Here is a 23970-nt window from a genome sequence, read left to right on the forward strand (position 1 = left end):
AGGAAACAATTGAGACATTTACATAACTGTATGCAAATTAATTGAAAAATGAATGATTGAGCATTCAGTAATGAGTAAAGATTTTTAGATATCAAATAGTAAAGTACATGCCAAGATAATCTGATTACAGTACAATTAAAAATATAGATTAAAAATTGTAAACATGTGTGAGAAACATAAATTGTAGACAAGTGTGAAAATAGTGAAGTCAAAGTATCAAATTAACATAAATTATGAATGCTTAGACCTATTTTTTAACAATTTATGTCCAAAATAAATAGCTTTTCAAAATAAATTATGATATTTCCTAGAGTGTGTATTGCTTAACTATGATATGATATTTATAAAAGAAACTATATATAAATAAGTAAACTATCAAACTTTAATATATATCTCAAATTGAAATAGAGTGTCAGCCACAATTGATAATAGAGTATAAAATTAATTTTCAAGATTGTAAATTTCTTATATATTTTTATTCTTTGTCAAATGAATTATCCAATAAGTCATTTATAATTTTGTTTTATATTTTGGGATGTTGATATTGTGTAGAAATCAAATTTGTGTATTTTTTTTTTTTTTACTTATCTTTTTGTGTTATTTTGTTTTAGATAGCAATGTTAGGATTTGTATAATTTTAAAATTATTGAATAAGTATTAATAAGTGTAATTCATTCTTGATATAAGTGGTGAATTCAAAGTAATGCATTTTATATAAAGTAATTTGTTGCATGACTTTTTAAATGGCAAATACATGTTATTTTTTTAATTATAAAAAATTAAAAAAAATTCTTGGAAAAAATACGGGTCAACCTGACCTGACCCATAACTCGATTGACCCAAACTTGTTTTTAACCCGCTTAAAATGATCCATTTTGACCCATAACCCGTTTGACCTATAACCCAATTGATCCGACACGACCTGACCCATCCATTTTGCCATGTCTCAGCTAGTGAACTTGGTTAACACGTGCTTCTCTTGCATGTGAACATTTTCTATACATTCACCTGAAATTTGCTCCAAATATTATTCCAAGTCAAGTAGTGTGCGGTGTGCCCCACACGTTGAGGCATTCTAGCTGTCATATTCATGGTGGCTTTTTCAGTTATTATGTGAATACGTGGCTGCAGAGTAAGCCAGAAACGGCAAAAGAAGGTAAATAATAATATTAAGAACAATAATCAAACTGGACCGCGTAAAATTATGGTGCTACGATAATTTGGTGTAGGAGTTCTAAGTTCTAACTACTATTCTATCAACCGATATCACACCATAAAAATGGTGGTGTTGTTTCACACTAGTTATTATATACACTATTTCACTTAAACGCTTTTTGCACCATGACTTTAAATCAAGATTTTAATTCAAAAAAGTTGTTTTTAATAACAAATGTGCACTAGTATTTACTGGAAAGAAAAAAAAAAAAAGTTAACTAATGTCCTTAAGGGTATTGGTTTATAAAATATGTTAAAGTTTAGACCTCTTAAAAACGCAGTTTGTTTAATTTAATATATTAGCTAAATAGTTACTTAGATTAATTATTCAGATGTAGGTTAAACGATCATCACATGAAATAAATACAACACAAAAGTAAATAAAACAAGATGTGATGACTCAGGAAAATCAATGAAATAACTCGTTTCAAGGTAAAAACTTGAGAATGAACTATCCCAAGAGAACAATCCATTATATCAAGTTGAAATTTACAATCAAGAATACCAATTTGTAGTAAATCCAACACAGTTACCAAATTGGGCTCTGACTCCATAGACTTCCTTGATTTGGATCTTGTTCTCACATGAACCACTTGGTCATGCTTTGATCTTCAATACACTTGATTGCTGAAGGCTTAGCAGCAACTTTATTCCATCGATACTAGCAATATGGATTTGATCTTTGGTAGGTGATTGTAGAGTTAAAAGGTTACAAAACCTTACAGATCTTACAGAAGTAACTCTCAAGACTTGAAAAATGTGCATTGGGATTTTCCTTTATACCTAGTAGTGTTGGACTCAAACCCTAGACATTTCGTGGGCTGTTGAGCCTTATTTAAAATTCTGCAGAATCGCAGTTCGATCGGTCGAGACTTCGCTTTGATTGGTTGAGCTTGACAGTTTTTGAATTCTTCTTTTTGCAGCTTGTATATTCTTAAATCTTGACTTGTATCGATTTGAACAATGTCTAAAACACTTCTAAGACAGTAAGATCTTAAACTAGACTTGTTTTTGTTCTCAATTTGCCAGCATATAATAAAATTAGAACCTAAACATTTAAGACTAAATATTTAAAACCTAACAAAATATTTTTAGAAACTTTTTATAGAAAAAAGAAAGAAGCAACTAACTTTTTTTTTATATAAATGCTACAACGACAAACTATTTTATAACATTTTTACAAACTATTAATGTGGCAAATTCTTACTAGTTCTAATTTAGGCCTATCACTAATGTCACATTTTTACTTACAATAACTATTTGGAAAATGTTAAAACCACGTTAGCAGTTTCTAAAAATGTTGTAAAAATTGTATCAGTAGCATTACTCTTTTTATATTTCTTATGAAAGTGGCATTAAAACTCTCCTAAAAGATGAGTGCTACGTCCACAACATTTTCACAAAAAATTATAAGTGGTAACTTGTTATTAGTTTTAATTTGAATCTATCACTAAAATTACTTTTTTATTTACTAATAACAACTAGTTATAACCTATCATTTACTATTCATTGTGAAAGTGATGTAAAAATATTATGAACATAACATTTCTTTTCTCAAAATGGTTTAACTGTTAAGAATATAAAGTGTGAGAAAGACTGAATAGTCTGTATATTGATGTATGTGAAATAATGTACAATAGAGAGCCTTATATAGGCTAGATATGTGTGCAGTACAAGTAAAAGGAGTAAACTACAAGTACAGTATACTGGGCTAAGCCCAATGGGCTAAACTAGTCTAAACTATACACTAACATCCCCCCTCAAACTCAAGGTGGCAAGGAGGAAGCCAACTGGAGTTTGGATATAAGATCTCGAAGACGACCAGGCGGGTGAGTCTTGGTAAAGATATCAGCAGGCTGGTCAGCAGAAGAGATGGAGAATAACTGGAAATTTCCTTTCTTAAGATGCTGGCGAGTGATGTGGCAATCGATCTCAATATGCTTAGTACGTTCATGGAAGACATCATTATGAGCAATGTAGATAGCACTACGATTGTCACAATAAAGAGGAGTGGCAGTGGGCTGTGGAGTATCCATGTCAGCCAAGAGCCAGCGAAGCCAAACAAGCTCACAAGTGGTGTCGGCAAGGGCACGATACTCAGCCTCAGTACTAGAACGAGAAACCACATCCTGCTTCTTGCTGCGCCACGAGACCAGAGAAGTACCTAACAGGAAACAGAAACCTGTGATAGAGCATCGATCAGTCGGATCACCTGCCCAGTCAGCATCTGAATAAGCATGAAGTTCGAGAGAAGATCGAGAGGAGTAATGCAGACCATGATAAAGTGTGCCTTTGACATATCGAAGAATCCGAAGAACAGCAACATAGTGGACAGAACGAGGTGCATCCATGAACTTACTAACCATACTCACGGCATGTGAAATATCTGGACGAGTAACAATGAGATAGATCAAACTGCCAACCAACTGACGATAGCGAGTAGCATCGGATATAGGTTCACCGTCCAAGGGTGTGAGCTTCGCATTGTATTCCAAAGGAGTGGAAACAGTCTTGTTATCAGTGACATCGGGTTTGGAGAGAAGATCAGAAGCATATTTAGCCTGGGAAAGATAGTATCCATCAGAGGATGAGGTAACCTCAAGCCCAAGAAAATAGCTGAGAGTACCCAGATCTTTCATCTCAAAATGCTGACTAAGGAAGTTCTGAAGAGAGCGGATACCTGCAGAATCATCTCCAGTAATAATCATATCATCAACATAAAGAAGAATAAGAGTGATACCAGCAGAGGATCTTCGAACAAAGAGAGCAATGTCATGAGGACTCGAAGTGAAACCCTGCTGAGCAACAACTGAGCTAAACTTTTCAAACCAAGCTCGAGGAGCCTACTTGAGGCCATAAAGAGCACGGCGAAGGCGGCAAACTTGATTGCCTGAGTGTGGATAGCCAGGGGGTGGTTGCATGTACACTTCTTCATGGAGGTCTCCATTAAGGAAAGCATTCTTCACATCCATTTGATAAAGAGGCCAACGACGAACAGCAGCCACAGCAATGAGACATCTAACAGATGTAAGACGAGCAACAAGAGCAAATGTTTCCTCATAGTCAATACCATACTCCTGAGTAAAGCCCTTGGCAACTAGGCGAGCCTTGTATCGTTCAACAGATCCATCAGCCTTGGTCTTGATCTTGTAAACCCACCTACAACCTACTACAGACTGACCAGGAGGCAAATCAACCATATCCCACATGTGATTCTTATGAAGGGCATCTAGTTCTTCATTCATAGCTTGCTACCAAAGAGGGTCAGTATGAGCCTCACGATAGGTGTGAGGTTCATAGAGAGTGGCAAGAGCAAAAGAGTAATGATAATCAGTGAGATAAGGGGGAGGAATGCTTACCCGAGTGGAACGACGAAGTTCAGGACCAATAGGAGACTCAGGAGAGGGTGGTGCCACAGGATCCAAGATAGGCGGGTCATATGCCGGAGACAGAACCGGAGATGAGTCGTCTGGAGAGGCAGTCGATGCTGAAGAATCCTCCACAAGTTCAGGATAGAGAGGGAGGAAAAGATCAGTAAAAATGGGAGACTCTGAGAAAGAAGATGTAGGAAACTGCTGAAGACTCGTGAAAGGACGATATTCCCAAAACTCAACATGACGGGAGACACGAAGGCGATGAGAAATGGGATCATAGCAGCGAAACCCTTTTTGAGACACACCACAACCAAGGAAACAACAGAGACGAGTACGAGGTTGGAGCTTTGTTCGTTCATGAGGAGGAAGAGAGACAAAACAAGCACAACCAAAAACCCGAAGAGAGGAGTAGTCAGGAGTTTGACCATAGAGAAGCTCAAATGGTGATTTGTTGTGTGTAGTTGGTGAAGGAATACGATTAATAGTGTGCACAGCAGTGAGTGCGGCCTCACCCTAAAATCGCTCAGGAAGAGAGGCAGAAATGAGAAGGGTGCGGACAACATCAAGAATGTGACGATGTTTTCGTTCTGCACGACCATTTTGTTGAGAGGTGTAAGGACAAGACCGCTGAGGAAGAGTACCATGTCTGTCTAAAAAGGATAGGAAAGATTTATCATTATATTCTTGAGCATTATCTGATCGAAAGACTTTAACGGTGCGATTGAACTGTGTTTCAATCATTTTATGAAATGTTTGGTAAATAGACACAAGTTCAGACCTATGGTGAAGCAGATAAATCCAAGTATACCGAGAAAAAATCATCCATAAATATGACAAAATATTTAGATCCCCCCTCAGTGGGAACAGGTGCAGGACCCCAAATATCAGAATGTATAAGATCAAAAGGGGCAGAAGAAAAGGAGTCACTTTTATTAAATGGCAATTTTGTTTGTTTGCCAAAATGACAGGAAGTACAATCAAATATTGAAAACTGAACTGAACCTAAATGACCTTGAGAAGCTAACAATTGAAGACGAGATAAGGATGGATGACCAAGACGAGCATGCCATAGATTAGGTGAGGAGGTGGCAGTGGTAGCAGCTGCAGAAACAACTTGTGAAGGAATCTTCAAGTCATGAACCTCAAACATGCGACCAACCTTACGGCCTGTCCCAAGCACTTGACCCGTCCGGGGATCCTGCACATCCACACCATGATTAGTAAATAGAAGATCTACGCCTAATTCGCAAAGTTGACCAACAGAAAGCAAATTGAGGGATAACTTTGGAATATGAAAAGTGTCACTAAGGGATAAACAAGGAGAAGAGACTGTTCCTTTATGACTAACAGGCATAGGAGTTCCATCAGCAGTGTAAATGGTGATTGGATGTTCTAAGGGTGCCTTATCAGAAAATTGGGATTCATCAGGAGTCATATGGTTACAACATGCAGTATCAAAAAACCAAGGTTGTTTACCTGAGGTGACAGAAAGGGCAGTGGAAGTGCAGGATAAAACCTGTTGAACAACTGCCTCAATATCAGCCGTAGTAAGTGAGGAAGCCAAAGATGGACCTGTAGGAACCGATGGATCTGAAGGACATACAGCAGCTGCCTGAGGAAGAGAAGCTTTATTCTGCTCTTGCACAAATTTTTGTAGCTTACGACAAACAGAGATATCATGGCCTTTGGCACGGCAAAACTTGCAGTGAGCACCTTTGGAAGACTGAGAGGTGGGACGCCCGGAGTTTATTCGCGGAGGAGCAGTGAATGCAACAATGGGAGGCTGTGGTGAGGGTGTAGCCAAGACATGATCAGATGATGTCATGTGATAAGTGGGCCGACGATTCTCCTCAGAAATGAGCTCCTTTACTGCAGCATCAAGAGAAGGAGTAGGAGATCGGCTAAGTAGAGAAGCCCTAGTAGGCTCAAAATCCTCACGTAAACCCATCATGAAGTGCATAAATCTACGGCGATCCCGATATTTGACAAAGAGCTCAATGTCCTTAGAACACACTAGTGAAGGATCTGCAGCAGAGAGTTGTTCCCACATAGTCGAAGTCTGAGAATAAAAATCAGAAATAGACTGACCTGTCTCTTGGCGCATTTGATAAAGCTTTGATTCAATATGAAACTCCAAGCTTGAATCATTAGTGCAGTTATAACGATCGGCCAAAAATTTCCAAGCAGCCTCAGCAGTTTCAAGACGAGGAAGAAGATTATGAATGGAGTGAATAGATGTATTGATAAACCAAGATAAGATCTTACTCTGAATACTCTCCCATTCTTCTAGACGTTCTTCATAATCATCTGTTGTAACAGCAGTCTTGGAAGACTCTTCAGCAGCTGTGGCTTTGGACTTAGGGTTTGGTACTGGCTTAGGAATTGAACCAGTCACAAATATTCTAAGACCATGCACGATAGCTAGTAGGACCATCCAACATGATGGTGATAGGACGTATGATATCTCGTTCACTTTGTTGAGCCATAATGAAGAAAATGACCAAAAAGTGAGATTTAGATACCTCAAATGCAGAAATGGAGCCTAAAATCAAAATCTACGCGAAAAACTGAGCAAGACAGGTCCTGTTGAAAAATTTTGACTTGGTCAACGGTCAAAGTCAACGGTCAAGTCAAAGTCAACGGTCAGGTATGGTCCAGTCAACGGCTGACGTGTGCTGATGTGGCAGGGTGACGTCACACTAGGGCTGACGTGGCAGTTCGCGAAATGAAGCTGGCGCGTGTGGCGCGTGGAGGAGCGTGGCGGCGCGTGCTCGTGAGGCAGAAACTTCAGGCAGCGCGTGGAGGCGCGTTTGAAGTGTTTTCTGGCCGTTCTTGGTTGGGTTTTGCTCGGGATTTTCTTTTCTGTCACTCAATGCCTTTGCTTTGATAGTTGGATGAGCAGAACAACGAGATCCGACGGCGGTGACTCGCTTCTGACAGTGGCTACTGGATGAAGGCGAGGGCAGCGGAAGAACGCCGGAGATGTCCACAGGAACCAGAAAGTCAGAGGATTGGCTCTGATACCATGTTAAGAATATAAAGTGTGAGAAAGACTGAATAGTCTGTATATTGATGTATGTGAAAGAATGTACAATAGAGAGTCTTATATAGGCTAGATATGTGTGCAGTACAAGTAAAAGGAGTAAACTACAAGTACAGTATACTGGGCTAAGCCCAATGGGCTAAACTAGTCTAAACTATACACTAACACAAATGCTTGAACACACCTTTAACATGTGTCCTTAAAAAAATATATAAACAGCAGACACTCTCCTTTCATATTCTTTCTTGATGAGAACGTAAGCTAACCAATCCTATACTGTGCGTATACTTTAGGGAGCAGCACGGTGTGTAACTTTGTAAAATTCAACCCATAAGAAAAATATTGCGCAAACTGTGAGTCTGTGAACACACAGTACAATCTTGTATATATTCTTCGTCGTCTTGTATGAACGACCTGTTATTTGACCGTTCCATAATTAACAACTAAAATCAACATCTGGACTAGACTGGGTATAAACTTTTGTGTAGTTTATCCGCTAGTATGTACCCACCAAAAAAGTTTGTGGCGGTTCCGAATAAAAAAAAGAAATCATGTTAATAAACGTTCTTAAGGTATATGAAGAAAGTTTTTAATATCACTTCTATGAGAAATATAAAATGCTATCAAAAAAATTAATTGTTTTTTCATTTTTTTATAAAATATTTTTAGAAATAGTTTATAAACCAATGCTTTTAAGACGTTAATTAAGATTTCAAATCTTGATGTACCCTGTTTTGGAAAGAAAATGGGATTAAGACACTTTTTGTGACCATAACCTACACCAACTTTGAGATTTCAAACTAGCAGGATTATTCGTAAAACCTTGGAAGCCAAAAGGAAGATTCATTTATTAGCTTAGCTCGCCACTCATGACCTCATATTAATCTGTTGGTTCACCAACTTAGAGTCACTACTTACGTCTCACCCAAAATTAAAAGAAATAATAATAATACAATAAAATATAGAGAAATTTTATTCCCACAACATTTTCACAATAAATTATAAGCAATTGGTTTTTATTAGCGGACAAAAAAATAATTGCAACAATGTGTTCAAATTAGAAATAATAATAATTTACCGCTTATGATTTATGAGTAATGTTACATTCACAAACTATTTTACAACATTTTTACAAATTGCTGATATAGATTAAGTATTTTCAAAATAATAATTGGTAAGTAAAAATGTGATGTAAATGGTGGGCTCAGATTAGAACTAATAAGAATTTGTTACATTAATATTTTGTAAAAATATTATAAAATAATTTATGATTGTAGTATTACTCATGATTTATTGCAAAAATATTATAAAAATACTATATAAATATATAGGACTTTTCTAAAATATAAAAGTCACAGTTCACATGTTATTTGATTTATATGCTTAATTAAGTATTAAGACAGGCCGCCACACGGTATGAAATTTGAGCATTGTCACCTATAGTGTGGAGGGCAGGGCACGTGGATAAAACTATATCATCAATTCATCATTCATCATTTAATACGAAAAAGACAATGAACTATTATAGATTCTTAACATAAAAGTAATATATACCAATAATATTGCTATTCTCTCGTGATTGCACTAGTCAAAGAAATAGTCCAATTTGCGACTAATAGTACTATATTTCTATAGTGTGAAACCGCTGCTCAGTCCAATCCCGTTCAATTTGGTCCAATAAACCATCCTAGACTTCTAGACCCTTTAACTGGCCCACACGCTACACGCGACACGCCACACGCCACACGCCTATTATAAAAATACCCAGACTTCCTTGCTTTTCTTCCTCGTTAAACATTTGCCTTTCATATCATTTTCGTTACCAAAAGTTCAACATTTGTGTTCAAACTTCTTTTTACATAGCTATGACAATGAAGAGAATGAGAGAAGATGGTGGGATAGAGAGCTTAGACATGGCTAATTGTCTAATGTTGCTCTCTCATAGCTTAGAGACCAAGCCCAGGAAAGCCTCACGGGCTGATGTGTTTGAGTGCAAGACCTGTAATCGTCAATTCCCATCGTTTCAAGCTTTGGGTGGCCACAGATCAGCGAGCCACAAGAGACCAAAATTGATGGGGGAAGAACTGAAAGAGAGTACAAAAACTCAGAACTTGGGGAATAAGCCTAAGATGCATGAGTGCTCAATATGTGGGCTTGAGTTTGCTATGGGGCAAGCTTTGGGTGGTCACATGAGGAGGCATAGAGCAATGATGGATGGTGCATTTTCTTCCGCTATCATAGAAAAGAGAGTGCCGGTGCTGAAAAGATCAAATAGTAAGAGGGTTCTGTGCTTGGACTTGAACTTGACACCTTTGGAGAATGATTTGAAGTTACTATTTGGGAAGAAGGCTCCTCAAATTGACTTTACTTTGATGATTTGATTTGATACCACAATTGTAGTAGGTGCTAACAATTTTTCATTTCAGATTCATTGATTTATTTTATGTACAATTCCATTCTTTTTAATTTTTTACAATTTTGTATTGAATATATTGGATCTTAGTTGTAAAAATGGTTTTGGCCTTTTGCATTGGCATGTTCTTAAGTTTGGCATTCATTGAGGAGATGAGAACACCTGCCTATGAAATTTCAGAGAAAGGAGTGAAGTTGGCTCTTACAGAAAGCAAGATACCGCATCTTCAGAGAACTCCTTTTGCAGATTTAAATTGACTTCTGATTAGTTAGTGTTAGTTTTAGTTAACTCCTTAATAATGATGGAAAGATATTAATTAAAGCTAGCTTGTTAGTATGTTAACTAAATCTCCTTTTTCCGTTAAGAATTGTGCTCATCAACTGATGAGCATGAGTCCAAATATCATATCACTAACAGGAGTAATGGGCTTCTCCCATCCGTATTCAACGGAGTTCCAGACTCTCTCATCAATCGATTTTAGGAATGCTTTCATCCTTACTTTCCAATAAGCATAATTATTCCCATCAAAGTGAGGAGAAATAACTAAAGAGTATGTTCCATGACAACAGGGGTCAAGGATCAGCTTAGTGATCAAAAGATCAACAACAAGAGAGCAACTCGCTCTGATACCACTTGATAGTTTTTAAACCCCTTAAAACAATTGATTTAACCTAGGTAATTAGTCAAGTTGTTACTTAGTCCAATTTAACAAATCTAGGTTATCACAATCACAGAGATCATATCATGCAAAGCAGTGAAAAGATAAATAACACAAAGATATGATCACTCAGGAAACCAAACCGGTAAAAACCTGAGGAGGATTTGACCTAACTATCTTCAAGGTAAACTTGAATCCACTATCTTGAAAGAATCGAAATTCATACTATAAGACTTACAAGCCTCCATGCTCGACTTCTTATTGCTACCAACTAGTAGAACTTACTGATACGACCACGTGCAAGCTCCGAATCCACGGACTCCTTCTTTCTTGGATTCACCACCAGATACAAGCACACCTGCTTGTGTTTTCTTTAAACTTCAATGGCAGCAACCGAGTTGATCATCAAGGTGTAGATAATATCTCCTCCTTGAAAACCCTAAGTTTGTGTAAAGGAAAGCTCCTTTAGATCTCACAAGAGATTTACACAAATAGCAATATAAGCAACACTAAAACGTGATTAGAGTTTGCCTTTTATATTTAGGACAAATTAGAAAACCCTAAACGTTTTAAACAACTAGGGCTGAGTTGGAAATCTGCAGAAAAACACATTTTGCCTGCGATTCGATCGATCGAGCCTAAGTTTCGATCGATCGAGCCAGGCCAAAATGCACAATACTTTCTGCATTAGCTCGATTCCAACTTTACATAAAATATACAACTTTGAGCGAGACTAAAACACTTCTAAACACATTGTTTTGATCATGATTTGCCAACAATACACATTAGAGTTCTAAATACATAAATACCTAAGTCTTTAGAACCTAACAGGTTGGTTGTCTAATAATATTGTTGAACCTTTGCCATTTGTCACAGATCTTAGCATAAGCCTCGGCATCCTTCTGCATGGTGGGCCAATAGTACCCTGCTCGCACAAGTTTGTGCATTAATGACCTTGACCCCGAATGGTTTCCGCAAATCCCCTCGTGTACCTCCCTCATGACATAGTCCGCATCTTTCGCACCCAAGCATCTCAAATATGGATGGGAGAAACCTCTTTTATACAGGATATCTTTTATTAAGACGAATCTCGCTGCCTGGACCTTCAGCTTTCTCGCGGCTTCCTTCCCGTCTGGCAAGACGCCATTCTTTAAGTATGAAACCAACGGTGTGGTCCAGTTACTCTCAGAGCCAATCTCCTGTACATCGTCGGGATCTATTAATGGATAAAATTGAACAAAAAAGAGTACGTTACCGAGAGTGATCATATGTTCTCCTGAAGCGGCTTTGGCAAGATGGTCGGCTTGCTCATTTTCTCCTCTGGGGATCTAGATGACCTTGACTTTCAAGTCGCCTACTCTTTTCCTTACTTGATCCATATACCTCTTCATCCGCTCATTCTTGCACTCATAGTCTCCATTCACTAAATTAGTAATGACCTGAGAGTCGCAATAAATGACTACGCTCATGACCCCTGCCGCTTTGGTAAGATCAAGCCCCGTCACTAGTGCTTCGTATTCCACTTCATTGTTGGTAGTGGGGAAGTCGAGACGGACCATACACTCAACCATGTCCCCTTCGGGCAACAGTAGTATGATGCCGGCCCCCCCAGCTTGTCTGTTGGATGATCTGTCCGTATATATGCTCCAACGAGGGGACTCTTCTGCCCTCTGTCTTCGTCGTGAGTGAACTCTGCTATGAAGTCCGCGACAACCTATCCTTTGATGGCAGTCCGTGGGCGATACTGGATATCAAACTCGCTCAACTCTATAGCCCATAGCGCTAGTCAACCCGCGGCTTCAGGATTGCTTATCGCCTGTCGCAAGGGTTTGTCGGTCAAAACGTTCACTGTATGGGCTTGAAAGTATGATTTGAGCTTGCGAGCTGCTGTTACTAATGCAAAGGCAAGTTTCTCCATAGGTGGGTATCTTTCTTCGGCACTGTGAAACGCTCGGCTCGCGTAGTATACAGGCTTTTGCACCCTTTCTTCTTCTTTTACTAAGGCAGCGCTGACGACTGCGGGGGAAACGGCCAAATAGAGGAAAAGCTCTTCTCCTAACTGCGAGGGACTTAGCAGCGACGGGGAGGAGAGATAGGCCTTTAGCTCCTCGAATGCTTGCTGACATTCGGCTGTCCACTCAAATGATCTCTTTAACGTGCGAAAGAAGGACAAACATTTATCTGTTGCCCTCGACACAAACCTATTTAGTGCTGCTATTTTTCCGTTGAGGCTTTGTACCTCCTTCACATTTCTTGGTGGTGCCATCTCCATAATTGCCCGGATCTTATCCGGGTTGGCCTCGATCCCCCTTTGAGACACCATAAATCCAAGGAATTTTCCTGTCGTTACTCCGAAAGCGCATTTTCCTAGATTGAGCTTCATGTTGTAAGAACGAAAGGTGTCGAATATTTCTTTAAGGTCTTCTAGGTGATCTTCCTCCCTTCGGCTTTTTACCAGTATGTCGTCCACGTAGACTTGGACATTCCTCCCAATTTGTTGCGCGAACATTTTGTTCATAAGCCTTTGGTACGTTACGCCTACATTCTTTAGGTCGAAGGGCATTGCTTTATAACAGAAGAGGCCTTGACTGGTTACAAACGAAGTTTTCTCCTGATCAGCGTCGTGCATTCGGATTTGGTTGTAACCCAAGAAAGCGTCCATAAAGCTTAACAGTTGGTGTCGAGCCGTAGAGTCTACTAGAACGTCGACCCTTGGGAGGGGATAACTGTAACACCCCAACCTAATTGCCTAATTAATTTATGGGTTTATATGCATGTCATTATTTTAATGTGTTAGTTATAACTTTATAAAATTAAGGATATATATATGTGTGTGTGGGTAATGTGTTATTTATTCTTTGTAGGTAAGTGTGAATGCAAAGTTTATATATATATATATATATATATGTGTGTGTGTGTGTGTGTGAATACAAGAAAAATTGGAAAAGGTGTTTGTGATATTTGTTTCTCCCTAGCCATACACGTACCCAAGCCCCAAAAGTCTTCTTACTTTTCTGATTTTCTTGGCTGCTTCTGAAGTCCAGCAGCTGCTTTTCTTCTTTCTCTATTTCCCCTTTCTTTGTTCTTCTTTCTTCTTCCTTCCTTACACGGCAACATCTCTCCCTCCCTTTCTCACCAAAAATTCTAGTTTCTTTGAAGAAGAAATTAGACAATTAACCCTAAGATTTTATCTTCAAAGTGTGTGGGTAAGTAAGTTAAACCTCATCTGATTTTGTGTATTTTGGATAGTAAAATTTGTTTGTTTATTTTCCCTCTTTGTTCTCTACTCTGTTTCTGGAAGTTGAATTGGTGATTCTGTTTTAGTTACTTGAAGTTTGATGATATTTTGATCAATTGAATGCCTATTAGGGTATTTTAATATGTATACTATAGGTATAAAAATACCCAAATGAAATTAAGACCTATTGTTATTTGTTGATGATTTTGTAAGAATATGTACTGAAGCTGTCTCTGTGACATAGTTGATGTTTACTACAAGAAAATTCTGTATTAAATTGTATTTTGTGAATTAGGATGCAAGGAGTAGTTTTTATGAATTATAAGACACATATGGTTGTTATAGAAGTGGTCTCACAGCATTTGGATGAACATAAAATTAGTGGTTTAATTTGTAAGTTGCAAGAAATTCTGTCAGGACAGTTTTGAGTATACTGCATTGTGTGATTTTTAGTAAATCATGGGTTAATGCTTTGACTCTGAAATTTTTATGGTTTATACTGGACACACAGGGGAGTAGTTCTGTATAATTTCATGACAATTGGAGGTCTGTGGACAGCCCGTTTGTATTTTACAAATGGAGCATACGTGGCTGTAATGAGCAGTGAGCAATATATACTACACTTAACTTTGTGGATTTAATTCTCAAGTTAGGTTGTATGTTTTGAGTTATAATTTTATACACTCATCCTTTGGTATGTTTGAAGCATATATAAATTTTATGGATTGATTTCTCTATGGTTTGGCTGCAATTATGTTTGATGATTGTATCATATGTTTTGGGAACTTTATATGATGGGAATTAGGATTTCCTTGAGTTTGAGAGTTAGGTGGTGATTTAGGTATAAGTTTATGTATTAGGAGGAGTTTGTCCATAATAAGTTTTGGTTCTTTTCGTTTAGGTGGCGAGAACGAGAATACGGATACTTGAGCTCCTCGCGTACAATCTCTCGCACCTTCTGTTTTCAGGTAAGGGACTTGTGACGTGTGCTTTTAATAAGTATAAAGTTTATTTCGAAAACTAATATGCATTAAAACTTGTCGATTTGAGATAATACATATAAGCATGATTTAAGTAAAGTATATTTCGTGAGTTGTTCAACCTTATGTATATGATAATTTTGCATATTAATGCTAGTACCTATGTCACGAACATAATATTTTAGAATGAAGTGGATATGCTACTATTATGAAATAATTATGTAAAAGTAAAGCTATCAGAATAATATAGCGTTCGGGTTATTCCACTGTTATGTTCTGAACTCAGCCAATAGGGGTTAATTATTGGCTTTCCATGGAAAGATGTTATCTGTTTGGCCATTTAAAGTAGAGGAAATGGGGTTGCCCGTAACTCTAGGCCATTTAAAGTAGAGGAAATGGGGTTGCCCGTAACTCTAATCTGAATAAGGCCTTCTCCCCAATGTGTACGGACGGCGGGGAGGAATAAAACCTTGAGGAGATGTGCCATCAGGCCTCTCAAAGAGGACAATATCATGCACACAAGGTTACCCAAATGTGATGAGGCCTTCTCTGTACAGACTTATCAAAAGTGGACTAACTAATATGTTATGAATAGCTACATTATGTTATTGAGCATGAGAGAATGATTTTGTTAAAATGCATTATGAAAATTAAAAGCTCTCATGAAAAGAAGTTTATGATGAAGCATTTATAGTCTTTTTTTTTATAAGATAAGGTTACGGAATTATATGTATGTCCTTTTATTTTTTTTATATGAAAGGAAAATGAAATATTTTTATTTGAAAAGTTCATAAGTTATTTAAGAGCAATATGAATAGTATGAAGGCTATTTGATCAAAGTTGGCATATCCATAAACTATTTGTTTTACATGCATTCTTATTAAAGGCCCATGGAGCTTTAAAACCTTACTGGGCTTCGCAGCTCACCCTATTATATTTCAGTGCACAGGTTCTTCCTAGAAGCAGCGAGAGTATGAGAGGTGGCAAGGATTCTGTGTTTTCTCGTTTTATTAGAATGTAGAGTTTTGTTGTATAGTAGTTAGCTCTTTTGATGTATAGAAGGAATCAAGATGTACTTGATCCTTTGAGCACATATGTAATTCGGTACTGTAGTCTGTTTTGAACCCCAGTTGTATGTCTTTAGGGTTAGGTTTGTAATAAGAGTTTTGCTAAACGTTTAGCTATGTAAATTTTTACTTGAATACCTTAAGTTTCAGACAGGTGGTATTTGTTTCCAAGTTTGAAGGAAATGAAATGTCAGGGTTGCCATCATTTTTGTATTTATATTGGCTTTTATGCAAGACAATAAGCAGGAATTGAACAAACAATTCTTGATATGTACCTTCAGTTAGGTTGGTTCGTGTTAATATTGAGGTAAACTTGATATTAACATGCCGGTCATGCTCTAAACTCTTAAATACAGGTTCGGGTCGTGACAATAACTGTCTTTGGGGCAGGCCTTGTTAAGGTTGATGAAGTCCACGCACATCCGCCACTTCTCGCTAGCTTTTTTAACCATTACTACGTTCTCCAGCCAATCGGGGTAGTAAACTTCCCTGATGAAACTTGCCTCCTGTAGTTTGCGAACTTCTTCCGCTATGGCCTGATCTCACTCCTGGGCGAACACCCTCTTCTTCTGTCAAATGGGTGGGAAGGAAGGCGATACATTCAGCCTATGTACCATCACTGAAGGATCTATCCCTGGCATGTCTTCATGGCTTCAGGTGAATACGTCCCGATTACTCCTAAGAAAGGTAATGAGCTCTTGGCGGATCGCGGGATTAGCGAGGGTTCCAATTTTGGTTGTTCGGTCAGGATCGGAATTGTCAAGGAATATCTCTTCAAGTTTCTCTTCCGGCTCTGTCACCATCCGGTGCTCTTCTATATTCATGGCTTGGACCTGATCCTCCATTTCCATCATGGCCACGTAGCATTCCCGTGCGGCCACCTGACTTCCGCGCAGCTCTCCCACTCCGTAGTCGGTAGGGAACTTGATCATTAGGTGGTAGGTTGAAGTTACAGCCTTCCACAAATTAAGTGTGGGTCGTCCGAGGATAGCGTTGTAGGCAGACGAGCAATCGACCACTAGGAATGTTACGTCCTTGATGATCTGCTGAGGGTAATCGCCTACCATTATGGACAATGTGACCGCTCCCAGGGGGAATACCCGGCTCCCTCCAAAGCCAACGAGCGGGGCGTTCGTCGGAATCAATCGTTCCTTGTCGATCCTCATCTGCTGGAACGCCGGGTAGTATAGGATATCTGCTGAGCTGCTGTTGTCGACCAACACCCAGTGCATGTTGTAGTCTCCTACCCGTATGTTGATGACAAGCACATCGTTATGCGGGTGGTGAAGACGTCGCACATCTTCTTCTGAGAACCCGATAATGGGGCCTTTTCTCCGTGCTATCTTTGGCAAAGCTCCCGTCAGCTGAACATTTTGTACCATCCTAAGGTAGGTTTTGCGGGCCTTTTTGGACGACCTAGCGGCAACTGTTCCTCCCATGATCATCCTTATGTCCCCTATGGGGGGTTTCAGTCTCTCATTATCCCGCCGGGGTTACTGGTCTTGTGGGGGTGGATCTGTTCTCTCCTTACTGACGAACTTCTGCAGTTTTCCTTGTCTGATAAGGGTCTCAATTTTCTGCTTTAGGTCATAGCAATCGGTCGTGTCATGACTATTGTCACGGTGGAAGCGGCAATATTTATCCCTAGATCGTTTGTTGGGATCACCCTTCAGCTTTCCAGGGAACATCAGAGCCCCTTCGTCCTTAATTTGCATTAGGACTTGATCTATCGGGGCGGTCAATGAAGTGAAGCTTGTGAATCTTCCTCCCAGGGGCTTAGGGTGTCTTTCATCCTTTCGGTCTCCTGTCCTTGCCTTCTTCCGGCCTTGGTCCTACCGTGTGTCTTCTTGCCTCTCTCTTTTCTTGGGTCTTTCTTCTCGGGCCAGCAGCGTGTCTTCAGCATTCATATACTTGGTGGCCCTGTAAAGCATCTCTGACATGGTCTTCAGGTCGTTTTTGTACAGGGAGAACAAAAACTTAACCTTCTTAAGCCCATTAGTGAATGCCGCTACAAGTATCTTGTCATCGGCTTCGTCGATCAAGAGTGCCTCCTTATTGAAGCGGGATATGTAGGATCTTAGCGTCTCCTCCTCTCGCTGCTTGATGCTCATCAAGCAAGCCGTAAACTTCTTGTACCTATGTCTCTCGATGAAGTGTGCAGTAAATTGAGTGCTTAGCTCCTTGAAGGTGCTGATGGAGTTGGGTGTCAACCGGCTGAACCAAATTCTTGCCGCACCCTTCAGCATTGTAGGGAAGGCCCTACACATGATCGCATCTGCTATTCTTTGAAGGTGCATCAAGGTCTTAAAAGTCTCTAGGTGATCTAGAGGGTCCTTAACCCTGTCATAACTATCTATCTGTGGTATGGGGAACTTACTCGGTAGGGGGAAGGAGTTGACGGAGGCGGTGAATGGCGAGTCAGTTCAGTTAACAAGGTCGTCAAGATCGCTGGACACTCGTCCGTTGAGAATGTTCATCATAACTTCCATCTGTTCCTTTATTGCCTGCATCTTCGCGATAATGGGTGGTGGAACCGTATCCAAGAGGGAGGGGAGGCTCACGTTTTGTCACTCCGGTCTACTTGGGGCGTTACTGGCCTGTGGTCCCTCTTGATTCCTTCTTTCAGCGCTGGTTCCTTCTTGATTTGCTCTTTGGTTATCCGGTACTGCGTTTTTCTAGCGTAGCTGCTCTTTCAGGTCGCGATTTTGTTTGGTGAGGCGTTCCACAGCAGCGGCGAGAGTTTTAACCTGTCTCTCGAGGGCGGTCATGGGTGGTTCTTCTTCTTGAATGTCGTTAGTGGTTGCCATTGAGCGAGTGAGCACCATGCAACTCTTTTGTCCAGAAAGCGATAATATGGCTTACAATCTGCGAAACGCTTCCCACAGATGGCGCCAACTGATGATGCCGAAAAAATCACCAGTAAGTCACATAGTCCTCGCACAATCGAAATAGCGCCTGCACAACAAAAAGAAGAGGACCTAACAGAGAGCACCGGTGTGGTGCCTGCTAAATACCCTCCGAAGGTCAAGTTAGAACTATTCTCACAACTCTAGAGTGCTAGAGAGGGTAAATCATGCGAACCTTAATCTGCGAGGGTGCTTGGGTTTTTATAGTAGTAGAGGGTTGACCTCTTTTCCTTGGAATAGAAGTCCTTTCTTTATATGAGTCTTCTTGGGCATATTTCGCAGGATTCTTTCCATATAGGAATCCCTTTGGGTATCACTAAACGTGGAGAGTAAGACATTTCCTTATATACGCAATCATGGATGGCAAGCAATCCTTTACTAAGGTCGTCAGCTTACCCTACGCCTTCAGTTTTAATCACGTCAGCTTCATGATCCTGTCAGCCCTTGGGTATGCCTTGTCGGTGCCTCTTTCTAAATATCCCTTTCGTCGATACCTTCAAATGAAGGCTGACGGGTTTAATTGTATCCATCCGCTTTTAACCGTCGGCTTGTCTTATTGTAAGTAATCTCTATTTTTATCCACATCAGTAATAATATTAATAACAATAATCAAACTGGACCGCGTAAAATTATGGTGCTAATACGATAATTTGGTGTAGGAGTTCTAACTACTATTCTATCAACCGACATCACACCATAAAAATGGTGGTGTTGAGATTTCACACTTGTTATTATATACACTATTTCACTTACACGCTTTTTGCACCATGGCTTTAAATCAAGATTTTAATTCAATTTTTTTTTTTTTTAATAACAAATGTGCACTAGTATTTACTAGAAAGAAAAAGAAAAAAGAAGAAGGAAAAGTTAACTAATGTCTTTAAGGGTATTGGTTTATGAAATATGTTAAAGTTTAGACCTCTTAAAAACACAGTTTGTTTAACCTAATATATTAGCTAAGTAGTTACTTAGATTAATTATTCAGATCTAGGTTAAATAATCATTACATGAAATAAACACAATGCAAAAATAAATAACACAAGATGTGATAACTCAGGAAAATCAATGAAATAACTCTTCTCAAGGTAAAAATCTGGGAGGGAACTATCTGAAGAGAATAGTCCACTATATCAAGTTGAGATTTACAATCAAGAATACCAATTCGTAGTAAATCTAACACAGTTATCAAATTGGGCTCTAGCTCCACAGACTTCCTTGATTTGGATCTTGTTCTCACATGAACCAATTGTTCATGCTTTGATCTTCAATACACTTGATTGCTAAAGGCTTAGCAACAACTTTATTCCACCGATACTAGCAATCTGGATTTGATCCTTGGTAGGTGCTTGTAGAGTTAAAAGGTTACAAAACCTTACAGATCTCACAGGAGTAACTCTCAAGACTTGAAAAATGTGTATTAGGATTTTCCTTTTATACCTAGTAGTGTTGGACTCAAACCCTAGACATTTCGCGGGCTGTTGAGCCTTATTTAAAATTCTGTAGAATCACAGTTTGATCGGTCAAGGCTTCTCTTTGATTGGTTAAGCTTGACAGTTTTTGAATTCTTCTTTCTGCAGCTTGTATGTTCTTAAATCTTGACTTGTATCAATTCGAGCAATGTCTAAAACACTTCTAAGATAGTAAGATCTTATACTAGACTTGTTTTTGTTATGAGTTTGCCAGCATATAATAAAATTAGTTTCTAAACATTTAAGACTAAATATTTAAAACCTAACAAAATATTTTTAGAAACTTTCTATAGAAAAAAAGAAAGAAGCAACTAACTTTTTTTACTGTTTTTTATATAAATGCTACAGCGACAAACTATTTTATAACATTTATACAAACTATTAATGTGACAAATTCTTACTAGTTCTAATTTAGGCCCATCACTAATGTCACATTTTTACTTACAATGACTATTTGGAAAATGTTAAAACCACGTTAGCAGTTTCTAAAAATGTTGTAAAATAATTTGTGTTAGTAGCATTACTCTTTTTATATTTCTCATGAAAGTGGTATTAAAACTCTCCTAAAAGATAAGTGCTTACGTCCACAACATTTTCATAAAAAATTATAAGTGATAACTTGTTATTGGATCTAATTTGAATCTATCACTAAAATTATTTTTTTGTTTACTAATAACAACCAGTTACAACCTATAATTTACTATTCATTATGAAAGTGATGTAAAAATATCGTGAACATAACCTTTCTTTTTTCAAAATGGTTTAACAAATGCTTGAACGCACCTTTAACATGTGTCCTTAAAAAATATATATATACAGCAGACACTCTCCTCTCATATTCTTTCTTCATGAGAACGTAAGCTACCAATCCTATAGTGTGCGTATACTTTAGGGAGCAGCACAGTGTGTAACTTTGTAAAATTCTACCCAAAAGAAAAATATTGCGCAAACTGTGAACACAGTACAATCTGGTATTCTTTGTCATCTTGTATGAACGACCTGATATTCGACCGTTCCATAATTAACAACTAAAATCAACATCTGGACTAGACTGGGTATAAACTTATGTGTAGTTTATCTGCTAGTACCCACTAAAAAATTTTGTGGCAGGTTCCGAATAAAAATAAAAGGATCATGTTAATGAATATTCTTAAGGTATATTAAGAAAGTTTTTAATATCATTTTTATGAGAAATATAAAATTTCATCCAAAAAAATTAATTGTTTTATCATTTTTCTATAAAATATTTTTAGAAATAGCTTATAAACCAATGCCCTTGAGATGTTAATTAAGATTTCAAATCTTGATGTACCCTGTTTTAGAAAGAAAATGGGATTAAGACACTTTTTGTGACCATAACCTACACCTAGTTTGAGATTTCAAACTAGCAGGATTATTCTTAAAACCTTGGAAGCCTAGAGGAAGATTCATTTATTAGCTTAGCTCGCCACTCATGACCTCATATTAATCTGTTGGTTCACCAACTTAGAGTCACTACTTACGTCTCACCCCAAATTAAAAGAAATAATAATAATAATAATAATAATACAATAAAATATAGAGAAATTTTATTCCCACAACATTTTCACAATAAATTATAAGCAATTGGTTTTTATTAGCGGACAAAAAAGTAATTGCAACAATGCATTCAAATTAGAAATAATAATAATTTACCACTTATGATTTATGAGTAATGTTACGTTCATAAATTATTTTACAATATTTTTACAAATGGCTGATATGGATTAAGTATTTTCAAAACAATTATTGGTAAGTAAAAATGTGATATTAATAGTAGGCTCAGATTAAAACTAGTAAGAATTTGTCACATTAATATTTTGTAAAAATATTATAAAATAATTTATGATTGTAGTATTACTCATGATTTATTGCAAAAATATTATGAAAATACTGTATAAATATATAGGACTTTTCTAAAATATAAAAGTCACAGTTCACATGTTATTTAATTTATATGCTTAATTAAGACAGGCCGCCACACGGTATGAAATTTGAACATCGTCACCTATAGTGTGGAGGGCAGGGCACGTGGATAAAACTATATCATCAATTCACCATTCATCATTTAATACGAAAAAGACAATGAACTATTATAGATTCTTAACAAAAAAGTAATATAAACCAATAATATTGCTATTCTCTCGTGATTGCACTAATCAAAGAAATAGTCCAAGTTGCTACTAATAGTACTCTATTTCTATAGCGTGAAACCACTACTCAGTCCAATCCCGTTCAATTTGGTCCAATAAACCATCCTAGACTTCTAGACCCGCCCACACGCTACACGCCTATTATAAATACCCAGACTTCCTTGCTTTTCTTCCTCGTTAAACATTTGCCTTTCATATCATTTTCGTTACCAAAAGTTCAACATTTGTGTTCAAACTTCTTTTTACATAGCTATGACAATAAAGAGAATGAGAGAAGATGGTGGGATAGAGAGCTTAGACATGGCTAATTGTCTAATGTTGCTCTCTCATAGCTTAGAGACCAAGCCCAGGAAAGCCTCACGGGCTGATGTGTTTGAGTGCAAGACTTGTAATCGTCAATTCCCATCGTTTCAAGCTTTGGGTGGCCACAGATCAGCGAGCCACAAGAGACCAAAATTGATGGGGGAAGAACTGAAAGAGAGTAAAAAAACTCAGAACTTGGGGAATAAGCCTAAGATGCATGAGTGCTCAATATGTGGGCTTGAGTTTGCTATGGGGCAAGCTTTGGGTGGTCACATGAGGAGGCATAGAGCAATGATGGATGGTGCATTTTCTTCCGCTACAACAGAAAAGAAAGTGCCGGTGCTGAAAAGATCAAATAGTACGATGGTTATGTGCTTGGACTTGAACTTGACACCTTTGGAGAATGATTTGAAGTTACTATTTGGGAAGAAGGCTCCTCAAATTGACTATACTTTGATGATTTGATTTGATACCACAATTGTAGTAGGTGCTAACAATTTTTCATTTCAGATTCATTGATTTATTTTATGTACAATGCCATTCTTTTTAATTTTTTCCAATTTTGTATTGAATATATTGGATCTTAGTTGTAAAAATGGTTTTGGCCTTTTGCATAGGCATGTCCTTAAATTTGGCATCCATTGAGGAGATGAGAACACCTGCCAATGAAATTTCAGAGAAAGGAGTGAAGTTGGCTCTTACAGAAATTAAGCCAGATACCGCATCTTCAGAGAACTCATTTTGCAGATTTAAATTGACTTCTGATTAGTTAGTGTTAGTTTTAGTTAACTCCTTAATAATGATGTCCTTAATTAATTAATTAATGCTAGCTTGTTAGTATGTTAACTAAATCTCCTTTTTCAATCAAGAATTGTGCTCATCAACTGACGAGCATGAGTCCAAATATCATGTCAAGGTTGAAATGTCTTGGATAATACAAATTTCTTATTCAGAAAACCAAGTAAGTGTATGTTTTAGAGCAACATGTATCTTATATAAAAGTTGAATAGTTCTTTTGGTAGATATCTTGTGACAACTCTTCATGTTGGAAGAAAATTATAATACTGTATGTATGTGCACAAATGCTCATTAATGGATGAGTCCAAGTTGTTAAGCCAAAACTGAAATGTGTG

At 37.9% G+C, this 23970-nt stretch overlaps 4 protein-coding genes and 1 long non-coding RNA gene across 6 annotated transcripts; 3 read left to right on the forward strand and 2 right to left on the reverse strand.

Moving 5' to 3' along the window:
- Positions 1-5608: 5608 nt before the first annotated feature.
- On the reverse strand, positions 5609-7023 carry LOC115952131. Its single transcript, XM_031069208.1, has 3 exons — positions 6855-7023; positions 6066-6614; positions 5609-5787 (listed from the first exon to the last, which is right to left on the reverse strand). Exons 1-3 carry the CDS (start codon positions 7021-7023, stop codon positions 5750-5752), a joined length of 756 nt encoding a protein of 251 aa, XP_030925068.1. The 3' UTR covers positions 5609-5749.
- A 2411-nt stretch (positions 7024-9434) lies between these two features.
- Positions 9435-10076, forward strand: LOC115953722 (zinc finger protein ZAT11-like). The gene has a single exon (XM_031071485.1). The coding sequence runs from the start codon at positions 9498-9500 to the stop codon at positions 10011-10013; it is 516 nt and encodes a 171-aa protein (XP_030927345.1). The 5' UTR covers positions 9435-9497; the 3' UTR covers positions 10014-10076.
- Positions 10077-13641: 3565 nt separating this feature from the next.
- Positions 13642-16201, forward strand: LOC115952407. Of its 2 annotated transcripts, none has more exons than XR_004083402.1 (3): positions 13642-13909; positions 14843-14909; positions 15844-16201. It is a non-coding gene; the product is annotated as an uncharacterized LOC115952407 (long non-coding RNA). The 2 variants fall into 2 exon arrangements; XR_004083401.1 differs by having other exon boundaries at positions 13643-13909; positions 15864-16201.
- A 1619-nt stretch (positions 16202-17820) lies between these two features.
- LOC115952132 lies at positions 17821-19663 on the reverse strand. The gene is made up of 3 exons (XM_031069209.1): positions 19648-19663; positions 18811-18943; positions 17821-18178 (listed from the first exon to the last, which is right to left on the reverse strand). Exons 1-3 carry the CDS (start codon positions 19661-19663, stop codon positions 17821-17823), a joined length of 507 nt encoding a protein of 168 aa, XP_030925069.1.
- Positions 19664-22724: 3061 nt separating this feature from the next.
- Positions 22725-23817, forward strand: LOC115953891 (zinc finger protein ZAT11-like). Its single transcript, XM_031071713.1, has one exon. The coding sequence runs from the start codon at positions 22787-22789 to the stop codon at positions 23300-23302; it is 516 nt and encodes a 171-aa protein (XP_030927573.1). The 5' UTR covers positions 22725-22786; the 3' UTR covers positions 23303-23817.
- Positions 23818-23970: the final 153 nt, after the last annotated feature.

Source organism: Quercus lobata, chromosome 7 (genome assembly GCF_001633185.2).
Source record: "Quercus lobata isolate SW786 chromosome 7, ValleyOak3.0 Primary Assembly, whole genome shotgun sequence".
Taxonomy (NCBI): domain Eukaryota; kingdom Viridiplantae; phylum Streptophyta; class Magnoliopsida; order Fagales; family Fagaceae; genus Quercus; species Quercus lobata.